At 35.1% G+C, this 16,156-nt stretch overlaps 1 protein-coding gene across 6 annotated transcripts in view; it reads left to right on the top strand.

Moving 5' to 3' along the window:
* LOC138701803 (uncharacterized) overlaps window positions 1–14,520 on the top strand; it is a 208,325-nt gene extending 193,805 nt beyond the window's left edge. For 5 of the 6 annotated variants that reach the window (XM_069829073.1, XM_069829080.1, XM_069829105.1 and 2 more), the window contains 5 exons: window positions 1,206–1,537; window positions 2,677–2,824; window positions 5,576–5,790; window positions 8,103–8,298; window positions 11,004–14,520. In XM_069829073.1, the coding sequence (XP_069685174.1) occupies window positions 1,206–1,537; window positions 2,677–2,824; window positions 5,576–5,790; window positions 8,103–8,298; window positions 11,004–11,844 (1,732 nt within the window). In that variant the 3' untranslated portion in view covers window positions 11,845–14,520. The remainder of the gene's footprint in view (window positions 1–1,205; window positions 1,538–2,676; window positions 2,825–5,575; window positions 5,791–8,102; window positions 8,299–11,003) is intronic. The other variant, XM_069829113.1, reaches the window with a different exon arrangement.
* Window positions 14,521–16,156: the final 1,636 nt, after the last annotated feature.

Genomic DNA, 16,156 nt, shown 5'->3' with positions numbered 1-16,156 from the left:
TTTCAGGAACCCAGAAGTACTTCGTTTGGCCATCATACCATTAATTAACTTGGTGAGGTTTTATGGGGATTTTTAATAAGCTCAAAAAACCTGCATTCACGGAAGAAGGACTGAGAATTACTCTCTTGTAATAACTGTAAAAAAAAAGTTGCTTAAAAGTGAAGGTTTCAGTTCAACTGTGCCCTTGTTCCAAATTGGCAGAAGACTATTGAGAGATACATAGGTATTTATCAGGGGCGATTTCTCAGGGCATGCTATGCTTGCTGCACAAGCCCAATATTTTCGTAGAATGTGTATTTCTCAAAATGGGATTACGTACGTTAAAATTTATTTTTATTTTTGGAATACTGTATAGGCGTAATACCATCCGGAGGTTGCACACCGCAAGTATCGCAACGCTTGCTCGTTTTTTGGAGCTACAGGAAAGACGTAGAAATAGCGAGAATATGATGCGCGCTTAAGTGCCTTCCTCCTTAGTCCGTCCTAGGTGCACATGCTTCTGTTTTGTGTTATTTGAAGCTCTGGTCCGAGAGTTACACCAACGACTATTTAACACTACACAGACCAGTATTGACAGCGGGAATGTGCTGTGATTTGCTAGTGCAATGTAATTGTATGAGCGGAATGCATATGTTAGCTGCTGCATGTATTATTAATTCTTAAACACTAATTTGAAGTATTGCAATGAGTTCGGAATTGTGTGTTATTGAAACATTATTAAATCCATTTTCCCGAAGGACTATTCAAGAGAAGACAGACATTATAGAGAATATGTGCGCTCGTTCAGTGCAGCTCAATATAACAATGTGCATTGGTTGGCAGGGTCGAAAAAAAACTAAATAAACTGTTTTGTTGGCCATGTTTGTTATATCATATCGAACTTCTACATCTGATAAGCGAATATGATCCATGACTCATAACGATTTCATAATTATAAAATAAATTAATTATGTAGGTCTGAATATTTTTATTAATTATGAATTATATCCTCCCATCTTCCTCTATGAATAAAAGAGCAAGCCTAACTTTCGTGACTAGCATTCGCCCCTGGTATTTATAGAGATAATGTATATTACATCTTTTCATAAAGGTGCATCAACACATTGTTTTTAAATATATGATACATTATTTTTCAAATATCTCTCGTAAAACAGTATAATTAACTGTCCTATATAAATTTACTAGACATAATGTTTGTTACACAGGTATGGCTCACCAATAATTGGTGGACCATTGGACAACTGTTTGCTCTCTGACTGGCCATTCTTTGAGCTGGACCCAAGGAGGCAATTGATAGATGATTTAGCTTTTGAATTGTATGAGCGAGGAAGCTATGGCCATGGGTGCGAGATCAACCATTATGTTCCATATCCTGAAGATCAGTACGAACTTACGCACCGTTATGAGCACCATGGGGGTGGAGAACACCATCACGGAGGTGGAGGACACCACCAGGGGGGTGGAGTAGGTGGAAATTATCCCCCTCCACCACAACGACCAATACGACCACCTACATACCCCAAACCTAACGATGACTGTAAGTACCAATAAATATTGGTCGAATGAAATATTAAATGGCCATGAATCCTTAGTAGTTCAGAGGTTATGATGCTTGTCATTAGATAGTTTTAGACCCAGACATTCCTGACACGGTCCTTTGTTGCGAAATATAAATTATGTTTTACAGAAAGAGGAATCCCCGAAAGATTGTGTTGGTAGATAGGTGAGAAGGTACTCTCAAAATGAAATGCCAAGCATGATCCTGAATTGTAGACCGCATGGAAAATGAAGAGTAGTATCGAAGATCAAGGGTACAATTGGCCAATGCGAATTGGTTTTTAAGGGCAATAAATATTCTTAGCTTAGCTTCATTTCAAAGAAAAGTAAAATTGTGAGATATGTATTGTAGGTTTACTGACTATAAAATAACCCTGTCCCTGAATAAAGAGGACTCTATGAAAAAGTACCATTCATTTCCTGACTCAAATTTTCTGCTTCATGCGAATAGACTGTAATGATCTTTGATGGTCTAATCAACAAAACATAAATGAGATATTAGAGGTCGTAAAAATTCTGAAAGACTTATAGAAGACCATTAAAACTTGCGAAAAGTGCTTAACTGATAATTGAGGTATAACAGAATTGCTATCTACTGGATAACAGCATAAAGGCAACAGATTGACATACATGGAGGGTTATGTAGTCCTTACTCCAAATATAATATAATTTAATCTACTTAAAAAATGTATATTAAAATCAACTTAAAGGAGAGTCAATATCAATGAGAAGTTCTTTGAAGAATGAAACAATTTTCAACTGCAATCCCACGGCACAGTTTTTTCATAATCTTGTAATCAATTTACTGAGTACTTGTACATCTGTCACAATATTCGACTTCACTAAATGATTTATTTTCATGCACAAAATAATTTTTGCGTAAAAATGCGATAGACTCTTTTTCTAGCAACACTTTTTAAATAAAAAAAAAAAATTGAAAACTCAATATTTTTCATTATTTCATAACATGGGTTAATTAATTTTTCTTTCAACTACAGAAGTTTAATGTTTATATTTTTCACCACAGCCCTTTTAAAATAATTATAATATGTTTTGAATGTTTGTATATTAAATATAGCAACTCCATATCATACTGATAAGAATGCCTCATGTGCGCAGTGTGCTATGTGGGATACGGGGGTCCAGCCCGCCTTCTGCCGATTGTTGTACGCAGCTCTCTGGATGTGCCAACAGAACTGGACTGCAAGTTGGAGTGCACTCGGGCAAGGGATAGCTTCAACTTCTTCTGCACCGCTCTCAGCTTCCGGTCTGTCTCTCTCTGACACTAACAAGCAAAAACACAAGCTTGTCTGCTTCACAAAGTACTTCCCATAACCACATAAGATAAACACTATTTTAATACTACTAACTAATATTAATGCCATAGGTACATATTCTCAAAAAGTGTAAAGTCTTGTACGAAATATCAGATATGAATCAGTTCTATAGGTTTTGGTCAGATCTTGAAAATAACTTGATTATCATTACAAGAGCCTGCGTTTATATGCAAGACATGTATTACATAATATTCTTAAAAATACCTCACAATAATATTCTTTGATAAATATGTTTTGCTTAACCATTTTTGTTGCATATTTTACTATAAAGCTTTAGAGAAGCATTCAGATATTATTGTTAAATCTTGAAAAGTAAGAAAGAAAATGACTTCATTCCTAAATCTTGAACGTGAAATACATATATATATATACATAATCTAATCACATATTCACGTATTTTCCTGTATCTATAAAAGTGCAAATTTTGAAGATAAAGCTCATTTTATTTTGACAGCGGTAATTATTTTACAATTATGGCTACTTAAAGAAAAAAATCGCAATCATTTAGATCAATTAATATTTGATACTTAAGTAAATTTGCTAACTCTACTTTCCCCCCCCCCCCTGTAATGCATAGATGCTAGTGACTGACATATTATTTTAAGAAGAACATTTACAATTTAAAAATCACTTTTCAGTGACAGAATTTTGATATTTAAGTAAATTTGCTAATTCTACTTTTTTTTTTGTTTGTTTCTGTAATGCATAGATGCTAGTGACTGACTTATAGTAATTTAAGAAGAACATTTGCACTTTAAAAATAACTTTTCAGTGACAGAATTTTATAACATAAAACAACAACAGAGAACAAAGTAAATTCATTGATATGATGAAGTATAATCTTATTATAATAATATTAACTGTAATTACATTACCGGTAACTGCATATATCTGTGAGTGTGTGTGCATGCACACTTTCGTGCATATTTCACCATTTTTTTTCGCATGTACCAGGTGGTGAATTGGAACACACACCATAGAAATTTTAATGCTAAAATTTATGTATTGAAATACTATACATATTTATTAGATTAGAAAAAGATATTGTAGTTTTTTTAGAGAAAAAATTCTGCATCAATCACAATCCCCAGACAATTGAATAATAAACAATGGGTTAACCAATTTTTTTGGTCACTCGACATGTGGCCCACTAACACTTAACTTTGTCATGGTCTTGAGTTAGAACCACACATCGCACATGGATGTTTGGCTATTGTCAAAACAATATCAGTGCATACCCAGGCCGCTGTAACTATGCACTTTGCATTTTCAATTCTTCCCATGATAAAATTGAAGAATGCTGCATGGTAGCCTTCTAAACTAATTAGAATGTAGCATTTTCTATCAGCTGCTGCTGCTGCTATGGAGCTCTTCTATGTTTACTGCATACTGTGTTACATTGTGTTACTACCAAGTGCGTAATTTTTGTGTTAGTGTTGTAAATAATTTGTAGCACTGCTGTGAAGTGTTGCAAGAAATAAGTCGTTCGGAGAATTATTGATAACTCATGGAGTGAGAATCCTATGTATAAAGGCATAGGATTAGTCAGGCATTAGAAATGGTGTAAAGGTCTCGTCAGCTATTGTGTAATGTAATTGTGGCAACGTTGCATCTCTTGCTACCAACATTATGCAAAACTGTCACGTGCATAGTTACAACAGCTTGGATGTGTGTTAATTGGAGACGTGGAGTCTGAGGTTCTTGAATGTTTTAACAATATGAGGGCAATATAAGTGAGTTAGAAGTGATTTAAATTAAATCCATTGTGGTAATAAAAATGTTAATTTTTATAAACTGAATAATCCTATATCTGGAAGAGGAAAAGTGAGTGTGTATGTGTGTGTGAGTGTGTATGTGTGTGTGTGTGTGAGTGTATAAGTAGGTGTGTGATTGGTGTGAGTGTGTGAGTGTGTGTGTGTGTGTGTGTGTGTGCGTGCACGTGAGCAAATGCTCTTGTGCATGTGTGTGTGTGTGTGTGTGTGTTATTGCCCAAAAGAGCAAAGAGACCCAACAATGACAAGAATAACATTAGCAAAAAAAAAAAAATGTGAAACTATTCCATCAGATCAAAGTAGCATACCTTCTGTTGAAAAGAAAGTTGCAGGTTAGGCCTATGCAGAATAAGTTTACCTGAGAAAAGAATGATTACAATGCTGTAAAAGTGCAATACTAATTCTGATGATATACGTACTATTTTTAATCTAATGTAGGCCTGTAATAATTTGATACTTAAAATAACAAAGGTATTAAGTGTCAAAATAATTAAATTGAGACACATTAGAAAAACAGTTAATTAGATAAAGTTTGCAGGGTAGGCTTTCATACAAGAAATTTTAACTAAAGGTAATGATGTGTCCATGGATCAATATGTTGGTAGTGTTCACTTATAATCACGAAAAATAATGCACACCATCATGAGATAAAATTTTTCTTACGAAATATCTTCTGGAGTTTACATTCGTACTATCTTGTGGCATAATTTTTAACATCTTATAGGAACCATAGAATATAACACCTTTCATAGATGATAAAGCTTAGTATAGCACAATTCTAGTGTAATAACTCATTCTTTTCACTTTTGGCACCAATCATCTTTGTTATTTGAAGTATTCAGTTATTTAGCCATAGAATACAATTTGTTAAATCGTGCTTTCAACAGCTGAATTACTTTCACCTTGCAGAGCTGCAAACGCACCCCATCCCCACCATCACGATGATAATGTGCCAGAACACAATTGCTTGTTAAGTGACATAGAGCAACGAGATCTGAGACCAGGTCTAGACTATGTGCATGAAAGAGACAACTGGATGTTTGCTTGGAATTTCCTGGATCCACGGTGCGATATTCTTGCCCAAAACCCAGAACAACACAATCGATTTGATGGACACTATATCCGTAAGTAGTAGCAATGGCAGTGGGAGAGAACAGATTCATATTTTCATTTTATGTCTGAAATTGTCGTATGTTGACATAGTAAAGAAACATACAAAATAAATATCAAGGTGAAAGATGCTGTACCTAGATATTATGTTTCTATTTTTTTATTTTTCTCACTCTCACTCATTTATTCTCTGTCTTTCCGTCTTTCTCTCGCTTCCTTTCTCTTTCTATTTCTATCTCTCGCTTATGTTCTTTCTCTTTTTTTCTCTCTCTTTTCATTTTCTCTATTTGTCTGTTTCTCTCTCATCTTTCATCTTTTTCTCAGTCCTAATATTTTTTTGGATACAATCAGAGGTTTCATTCAGTCAGTTCACACTGACTACTTGTTAAATTTGTAAGAGTTCATAGAACTTATTGTTACATGTTTTAAGTTAAAAATATTTCCTTTAAGAAAGGAAGAACATTAATTTAAAAATAAATTATCTACCTTTTTAATATTGCAGTAAACACTTCATCTCTCTTGACTTGTTACATATCTTAAAGCTATAAAATATAGTAAAAGAAAAATAAAAAGAAAAAAAAAGAACAGAGCTCAAAGCGATCATAACTTGATTAGCCTATTTATTATTACATTGTTTTTTTCCTGTCCAAATGCGCAAGCATTTAGGACAGAAATATGTTACTCCTCGAACCTGGAAACCTATTTGCGATTATTTCGGCAGTCATCTGCCCTTTCCTCTTCCAATGCTAATATCTCATATCCAACAATGAAATGTAGTATTCAAAAACATAAATATAAATGGACTTTAAACTACAATAGTTATTTATGCAACAAGTGGATAATCTTGATGATTATGGCATGAGTGAATGTTTGTCACACAAACGATAGTGAGTGCAACAGTTTTCACGGGTGTCATAATAAGATTATCCACGAGTTGGATACAACACTTTATGGCATCTTAGCATTATAAATTGTAGGAAAAAATTATGAAAGGAATTCGGGATCCATTGCTGATAAATTGTCTTCATGTGTCTGTATCGATTAGTTGCGCCTGGCCTTGGCATTGATTAAAGAGTAATGGATGACCTTGCAGATTATGTTACAAATGTTCCTTTATTTTGTTAATTAGTTTCTCTGAACCACAAAACTGTTTTATGTGATATTACAAAAGTGATACAAAATTGTTAAAGATTGGGAAAAAATGATACCTTACCTTCTGTCCTGCATTTCATTTTTTGTTACATTGCACATAGAAGCGATAACCAAGATAGCAAGTGTTCCGATATTACGTCAGAGCAAATACATCATTGCTTTTATCAGCACGCATGCTATAATAAACTAATTATGCACGATTTTCGATGTAGTAACAACCTGTTTATAATGCTAGGATGGCATAAAATACATTATTAAGCACATTAATAAGATACTTCGTTTTCTTCTTTTAATATTCCTCCTACAATTTTTTTATTCTATTTGAATGAAGTAAATTATTTTATCATTAAGAGTATTGACAATACTGAATGCATTATTGATCATTGGGCTGGTAACATTCGGTATTATTTTTAAGTTCTGCTTATGTTTGAATCTAATTCGCAGAGAGCAATGAATGTAGTACAGTGAAGCGTCAAAGCTTCGATCAAGATTTTTTTTAGTAACAATGGTAATCTTACATCTAAAAAAAAGATAATTGTTACAGCAATTTATGTTCCAGAAAATGAAGAGTTAAATTGGTAAATGTTCAATACATCACTGCCACTTCATATTTTTGGTTCAGGGAAAAACTCATCTTATATGGAAACACTCATCCCTGCCACTTTGTAGCAATGCCTTAGTGTATTTTCTCTGGAACAAAAATACAACATGGCATTGCTACGACGTGGTGATTATGCGCTGAACATTTAATGTTAAATTAACTTGATAACTTGATACCAAAGTTGTAAGTGCATGTGCAGATGCGTCTTGGGATATTTCATACAATATGTCATTGTCATTGTATTTAGATATTCGAAGCTAGAGAAAAATTACATTTTTATTGGTGTAAAATTAAAATGAAAAGATTAAAAATGTAAATGTTTTCTTTGGGGGAGAGGGAATAATTGATTCAGTCTGCAGGGGGTGGGGGGGTCCCTCGAGCACCCTCTTGAAAGAAACCATGTGTGGAAGAATGCAGGTACTCTATCATCTTCATCATCATTATCATCATCATCATCATCATTATTAGCCTAGAGAAATTTCACTTGGATATGGATTTTCAATAAGAATCTTTACATAGAAAATTGATAATTTGCTTTTAATTCATGCTAATTCTATATCTTATTGTATCCAGCTGGTCGCATCGACGTGCAAACATGGCAGAGGTTCACAGTTTCTGGAAGACCCTGTCGATATGGTACAGAGTGTACAGAAAATAGGGAGGCAGGATTCTGGTATTGTGAACTAGAAGGAGGGGATGCAGGAGCTTGGGACTATTGCTGCAGGCCTGGACACCAATGTGGTTATTCAGAAGGCTTCAATTACCCATGGTGAGTAACGATAAGCTTAAAATAGCATTTAAAAAACATTTAACATTAAATAAATTAATATGTAATACCATTAAACAAATACAAAATTTCAGCAAGAAAACTGTTTCACAATATGCAGCAGCATATTTTGAAGAGTGTGAAAAAGAGGTAGCAAACAGTCTAACAAGAAAAAAAGTAAAATCCAAAAGCAAGAAACTACACCTTATATATCATTAAAACATCTGATACATTAAAATATTTATAGAAACTTTAAAATTAAGATTGTAGATATGCAAGAAACCCAAAATGGGAAAACTGATGAAGTTCGTCTGTTACAAACTTACTCTTGCCACTGGACACTGTCCCCGAAAACGCATACAAACTGGGACATTTAAATCTAAAAAATGTGTGTTACAAAATGAATTAGAAGAAACAGATGAAGAATATAAAAATAGTTGTGAAAATCTGGCAACCTTCAAGGATATTGGTACCATAAAGAAATACTGGGATGCAATGTGGCAAATGATTTAATTATTATCACAGATCAGAGCATTAGATACCAACAAAGAAACTGTTAATGACCTCATTTTGAAACCTCTCTTGGAACTGCGCACATTGTTAGATCTCCACAGCAGATACATAAATGAAGTGTGCATTTCCAGAATGTTGTGAGTGCCAATTTGTAAAGTTTACAGTAGAAACAAAAATAGTTTTATACAGTACATACAACGTTGTAACTTGCACAACCTGAAAGTGCATTACTTTATTACTTGGAGCAGCACTTTCTTCATAACCTTTCATGATATTGTCAAACAGGGCACCTACAACTGATATGTGTTTAGTTGATTCTGTACCATTAAAGTAATCCCCGCCCGGAGATCCGATTGGGGGACTATTTTACCTCCGGATAATTTTACCTTAATCCTGGGAAACGAGAATGTGGATGCTTTAGCAAAGAAGGGCAGCACAGCTACTTACAGACCTGTTACTAAATCTACGTATTACTCTGTGAAGAGAGTTATTAAATCTACATACTTAGACTTCAACAAACAAAATTTGATAACACAATCCCAAGGGAAAAAATGGAACTCTCTGCATCAAAATCCACAGTTAATTCCCGATTTACCACGAAAATCGTCTGTAGCTGCATTTAGATTGGCAACAGGCCATGATTGTTTGGCTAAACACCTGCATAGAATTGGAATATATCAGTCCCCTAACTGCCCATTGTGCAACTCAAATCAAGAAATGGTTTCGGAACACCTCAAAATCTGTGCTTCATTGGCTGGTCATGATAATATCTTTGAAAAATATTGGAGTACAAGAGGTCAAATGACTTTATCGTCAAACGCCTGGCATTAGAAAACAACAACAACTGATATATGTGAAAAAATAGATTCTCCCAGTTTCGGCACTTACAACGTTATGGAAATGCATGCTTCAAATATAAAAATTAGCTTCCCATACTAACTTTACATTGTTTGCATGCATCTGAAGTCTGACTTAGTAGCTAGTCGGCGATGTATGCAATGGAGGGGAAAAGGAATTGGCCACCCTACCCCATTATCTCCTGGCCTAGTTGTCTCATAAGTGATGCCTTCTTGGTATCACTTGTGAAGTTCAGACCTGTCTTTGGACAGTTGACTAAACAACAACAACTAACTTTACTGTAAATGTGTGGAAGCTTACTTTGAATGTTACATTAAGAAACAGCTGAACATACAGTATGCGGAGAGGATAATTAAGTTGCCATCCGCGTGAACGTCCACACTATCACATGACATGCACACAACACACTTTACCAGATGATCGAAGCTGCATGAACACTATCTATTTAAGGCCGGGAACTACTCTTCAAGCTGTAATTTCGTAATCCTACAGTTAATACAATTATCTGCTGTGGGGATCTGAAAATGTGCTCAGTTTGATGGGAGATTGTAACATGAGTTCATTAAGAATTTCCTTGTAACTAATTATTTGTTTTATTCAGCACGTAAGTCAAAAAGAGTTACAGAACATGTTATAATTTTATGTTATATCTATTGTATTAAGAACTACTCTTTTTATTTTTCATGTAAGAAGTACGTACAGAGAGAGAGCACTTTCATGTTGCAAAATATCGAAATACAATTTCAGTATTTGTAATACGTACCAAAAACGTGATTTTTTGTATGCCTGTCTGTTACAAATCTACTGCTATTAAGCAGTAAAATTAGGAACAGAATTCTCTGATTGGAAACACTGTCTTAAGCAATGATCATGTGTCATTAATCATATGGCCAAGGAATAATTTCGCTTATGAATGTAAATGCTGGTTTCAAAATCACTACAAAGCCGAGTTCTTAAAGACTCATGATGATTATGATTATGGTGGCGATGGTTGTGGTGGTAGTGATGGTAATGAATGATGATAGTATAGGTAGTGATTATGACGATTATCGTGATGTTAGAGAAATTGTGGTGGAAGGGGTGGTGGTGGTGGTGGTGATTTCGGCGATGTGATAGTGATTGGTGGTGGTAATAGTAGTGAACGCTATGTTCAGTCTACGCATGCACAAAAAAGTAGTCTGCACTGTCATGTGTAACTGAATGCTTGGACTGTCTGAAACACTGCAAGTATTCGTATGTTGGTGACATACTACTCTACATCGTAAATAAGAAACTGCACATTATACTGTACACTTGTACTCATTTTTACTTAACTAATATCCATTTGATACTTACAGGTGTTATGTTGGAAGTGCTGCCAGGGACCAGTGGAGACCTTGCAGTGATCATTACTATCCTTATTCACATGACCCACATGGAGGTCCTCATGGACCTCCCCCACATGGTCAACATCACATTGAAGCATTCCACTACGAGTCTTATGGACCTCCACGGTACTGGCCTGTTGCTTACCTCCACAGAGATGTGCCTCCTAATTCAACTTTCATCCCTTCACCAGGAGATAAGGATCCTGGAACCCTTTTAACATACAACACTCACATTGATAATGGGTATGAGAACTATGTAGATAGTCACAGATATAATTATGGTAAAAAATTATTTTCGTTCCCTTCAGACAACAGTACAACTTACAATTACGGTTCTCACATTGCAACAGTAACGAAGGTTGACAATGATAAGAACAAGAAAGTGAATGCCATGAAAGACAAAGTAGACACACTGTTTGAGGTTGTAGACGACAAAGATTCATCTGGTGTAGAAACTCAAAAAGATCATAAACTAATGGGAACAATGGATGCTAATGCAGATAAGATGACAACCACTGAAGCATCTATAGCGATTACGAAGTTACAACCACGATTTGTTACTCTACGAGACCAGGATCAGAGATTGTCAAAACTTGTTGCAAGAGATGCTGCCAGTGGAGACAATAGACAATGGAGTTGGAGAGGAGAAAAAGGCGAAGAAGAAGAAGAGGCAAAAAGAAAGACCATAGCAACACCGGTGCAGTTCAGAAGAAAAATGCCTTATCAGAATAACAGTGATGGTAGGAATGGCACAATAAAAACTGTACAATTTGAACTGGCTGTGCCAAGAGCAACTGTAACTAAACTGTGATGAAAATACACAAATCTGTTAAATTTAGAAAATGGGCCACATTCAGTAAAATTTAGATACTCTTTTTCTTATAGCTTATTTCATCCATCTTATAAATATAACAAAACTGATTTATAATATTGTATTACAGTAATATCCCTGAAAAATAACAAAACATCATTAATAATATCACAACTATATATTCTTATAGTATGTTATAGTGCATTACGAAGTAGTGTAATTATTAAGTGTGGCATAGGAATAGAGTGACCAGATGTCCTCTTTTCTCCGACATGTCCTCCTTTCTAGCCCTTTGTCCGGGGTCCAAGTGGATTTTTAAAAAATCAAGAAATGTCCTTTTCGTAACTTACATCATAATTATTTTATCATAAAATAGATATTAACATTCTTTTAAGTATGATATAAGCCTAAATCCGTACTGTAATTATTTTGTAATAAAATAGATATTGACGTAATTTGAAGTATAGGCCTAAATCTAAGTACATATTTTCTGTCCTCTTTTTTCGAACAATGTCCCCCTTTTTGAAGCTTTGTGTCCTCTTTTTTATCGATCTGAATCCGGTCTCCCTACCATTGGAAACATTTCAATTGAAGCAGAACTACGTTAATAGTTCAAGAAAATAATTTAAAATTCATAATGATATGTTTTAAAATAATGGAAAGCAATGAAAAAATATTTACAGTGTTTAGACTTCTGGTAAGTCGAATTTCACATATCTACTGTTGAGTCGCTCTTGGTAGCACAGTTGGTATAGCGCTGGCCTTCTATGCTCGAAGTTGCGGGCTCGATCCCGGTCGAGGACGATGGCATTTAAGTGTGTTTAAATGTGACAGGCTCATGTCAGTAGATTTACTGGCATGTAAAATAACTCCTGCAGGGAAAAAAATTCTGGCACACTGGTGACACTGATACAATCTCTGCAGTTGCGAGCGTCATTAAATAAACCGTAATTTAAAATTTCTACTGTTGAAGAGATTAGAAATAACTCCACGTATTCAACATCACTAAATGTTATCATACTGTCATTATCGGTACCTATAAGATAAATTACGATTTACATTCCCCGCAGTAACTGAAGGACTTACAGTAAGTAGGCTGAAGCTGAAAGAGTATAATATGAGACGAATTATAGACATAAAAATAAAAGAAGTGAAAGAACAGATCGAACTTCAGTTTAATAAATAATGCTTCAGCACGCATAGTGTTGACTTGTAGCACTAAATTGCTCCGAATCAACAGACATAATACGGTTCGTTCTCTCATCGCAGCTTCAGTCCGTCAGAATGCTTCCTATGAGGTTTATGAGGAGGTTGGTTGCGTCTCTTCTGATGGCTCTACTAGACGGGCTGATATCATCATAATTGATCGGCAGAAGGATAAGGGTGTCATTCTTAATCCCACAATCTGTTTTGAGATGCATGAGCAACAGCCACAAGAGGTGTGTCGTGAAAAACAAGTCATATATGAGCCTTGTTGTCAGCATCTTGGAGCACAATAACGCATTACACATTGGACAGTTTTTGGGCTCATGTTCGGTGCCCGTGGCACGATCCCACGTGAAACTTTAAATCAACTTAAACAATACAAAATTTCTGATGCAACGATTGATGCCATAGGATCTCACGTGTTAAAATCATCCTTAGCTATAATTAGTAATAATTTGTACCCAACAAAATTTTTATTGTAAATGATTTCCTACGTTTTCTTATCTTAATGTTTTTTTCTTTTTCTTTCCAAGTGTCACAAAATTGTTTTGTTTACTTATTATTCTTTATGAATTGATTAGTAGGCCGATCTATTGAACCCTTATTTAGGGCGGCTTTTGTTTATACAAATTATCTCTTTGACACATTCTGTGCCTCATCCATAGAAATTAAATACAGAACCCAGAAGAGAGTAAAAGTCTGCATGACAGTGAAATGGCCAGAATCTGGTGCTGAATCATCATTACAAGATAAGTAAAACATAAAAAAAAACTTACCTACCTACTGCATACTGGTACTTCAGCTATACTTAGCAGCAACAATTGGAATGGGCCCATTTTCTAAATATTACCAAAGAATTTACTGTACTGTATGTGTGTTACATTCTAGTATCTTCTCTAAGTCTAGAAAATTAAAATTGATTAATTTATGTGACATCCTCAGTTTGAATAAAATAATTCCACAAAGAGAAGATACTGAAATAAGTTTTAAATATATGTTGCTGGAAAAGAGTTCTAAATATTTAATGGCAAAGACAAATTATTCCTAATCACACATACTTAACCAATAGAAAATTGTCTATTTCTATTGCAAAACTATTTCACAATTTTAAAGCAATAAAATATATATTGCATAAGATGCTTCATTATCTTTGGTCATATACCCCAAAGAGTAAACTTAGTGGGATTCATATTAAGGTATAATGATTATTGGCTTATGGTTTTCTGTGCAACTTCCAACATCTTTGGGAAGGTGTATCAGTGTAAATATTTAGAACTCCTTTTTCACCATCTAAAATACCATGTACCAAACCAAACGATTGGTTAAGGAACCTTGTAGTATCCATTTGTAGGTTTTAGATCTTAGCTCAGTACCTTTTTATACAAAATGAGAGCTAGTGTTTTTATGGATACCATGACATACCATTGTACAACTGGGTTGTAATAAATTATGATTTGTGTACTTGACTAATGACATGCTATTTTTATTCCCCAAGAGCTTCAAACAGTGAAAAGTGATTTCTTTTTTCAGGAAATATATGTTCTGAGAGCCATACTAGTGGATGATCTATACCAGTCATATCAAGGACTAAGAATTGGAAACGGAAAATGATATTGTTGTGTAACAGGCTAGCAACTCATTTAGGCCTACATTTAAATATGACAAATTTTTAGCATAAAGGAAAACTAACTAGATCAAAACAAGAAATTATACCTTATTTATTTCAATGCAGAGAAAATAAATTTAACAAATATATGATTACCACACATTTCCACAATATGAGGGTGAATTGGAAAGTTAGTTCCGGTATTTTTTTTTCAGAAAGCACTTTACTGAGGGAACTTTTATGACACGCAAGTGAAATTGCACCTTTCAATTACTTTTCAACATAATTTCCATTTACATTCAGACATTTGTCATATTGCTTCACAAGCTTTGAAATTCCCTTTGCATAAATATCAGCCGCTTGTGCTTCTAGCTACCCATTGATGCTCTCCTTGAGATCCCCATCAATTTGAAACCACTGGGATCCAAGTCATTTAACAGGTAGTAGTTACTCGGAGCCATGTCAGGACTGTATGGTGAATGATGAAACACCTCCCACTGGAACTGTCACAGGATGGTTTGAGTGCGTGCTGCAGTTTGCAGCTGAGAATTGTTGTGGAACAACACAACCCCACGTTTGTTCTAAATTGCTCTCCTCAGTTTGGTTAGTGCCTCTTTGTGGTTTCGTAGGGGAGTTGGTATGACCTTCTGGTCGAGAAACCCGTCACCTTCACTCTCATAGCGCTGAAGGAATGTCAGGGTACTCCCATCCTTGTGGTTTTTTGGGCTTCAACAAGAATGTTCGGTAACCACCAAGCATAAAACATGTTGTGTTTATTTTTCTACTGTAGGCCTAAATGTGAATATTAGAAAAAAGTAGCAATGTTCACCTTATTATTTACTGTTTTCAGCTTCCCCCTCCAAATCCTAATGTTCTTTTCAGTCAAGTCTCTTGCTCTCTCCCAAAATTAATTTTAAGTTGGTGCCACTGCAAGGAATGGTTTACCGGCATGTTGTACCAGAACACACAACTGTGATAGAACAATACCATAAAAGTATACTGAAGTGTCGGAGGAAAACGACCACGTCTCAATGCAGCAGACTGGATGCTGCACTACAATAATGTACAACCCCACATTGCAAATGCAGTCACGAATTATCTCAACAAAATATACGCGAAATGTGTCCTTCTCCCTCCCTACAGCCCGAACTTGATCTTTTTTTTCTGTTTCCAAGGATGAAGAAATGCCTCTATGGGATGCACTTTGTCTTTAGAATAAGTGGTGAAGAACGTGGAAGCAATTCTTAAGGACCTTTCGAAAAATGCTTTCCAGCATATCTTTGAAGAGTGGTAGAAATGCTGGAGTTCTTTTTTTTATGACGCTGTATCAACATCTCAGGTTATTTGGAGTCTGAATGAAATGATGCCAATAAAATAAGTTCAAAATCCAGCACCGATAGATAGATACTCAGCATTTGCTCATATTGAGTTGAAGGAAAACTCCGGAAAAAACCTCATCCAGGTAACTTGCCCCGACCGGGATTCGAACTTAAACCACCT

The sequence above is a fragment of the Periplaneta americana genome, chromosome 1, assembly GCF_040183065.1.
Source record: "Periplaneta americana isolate PAMFEO1 chromosome 1, P.americana_PAMFEO1_priV1, whole genome shotgun sequence".
NCBI classification, from domain to species: domain Eukaryota; kingdom Metazoa; phylum Arthropoda; class Insecta; order Blattodea; family Blattidae; genus Periplaneta; species Periplaneta americana.
The sequence above is the reverse complement of the archived record's forward strand: the minus strand, read 5'-3'. Positions and strand labels throughout refer to the sequence as shown.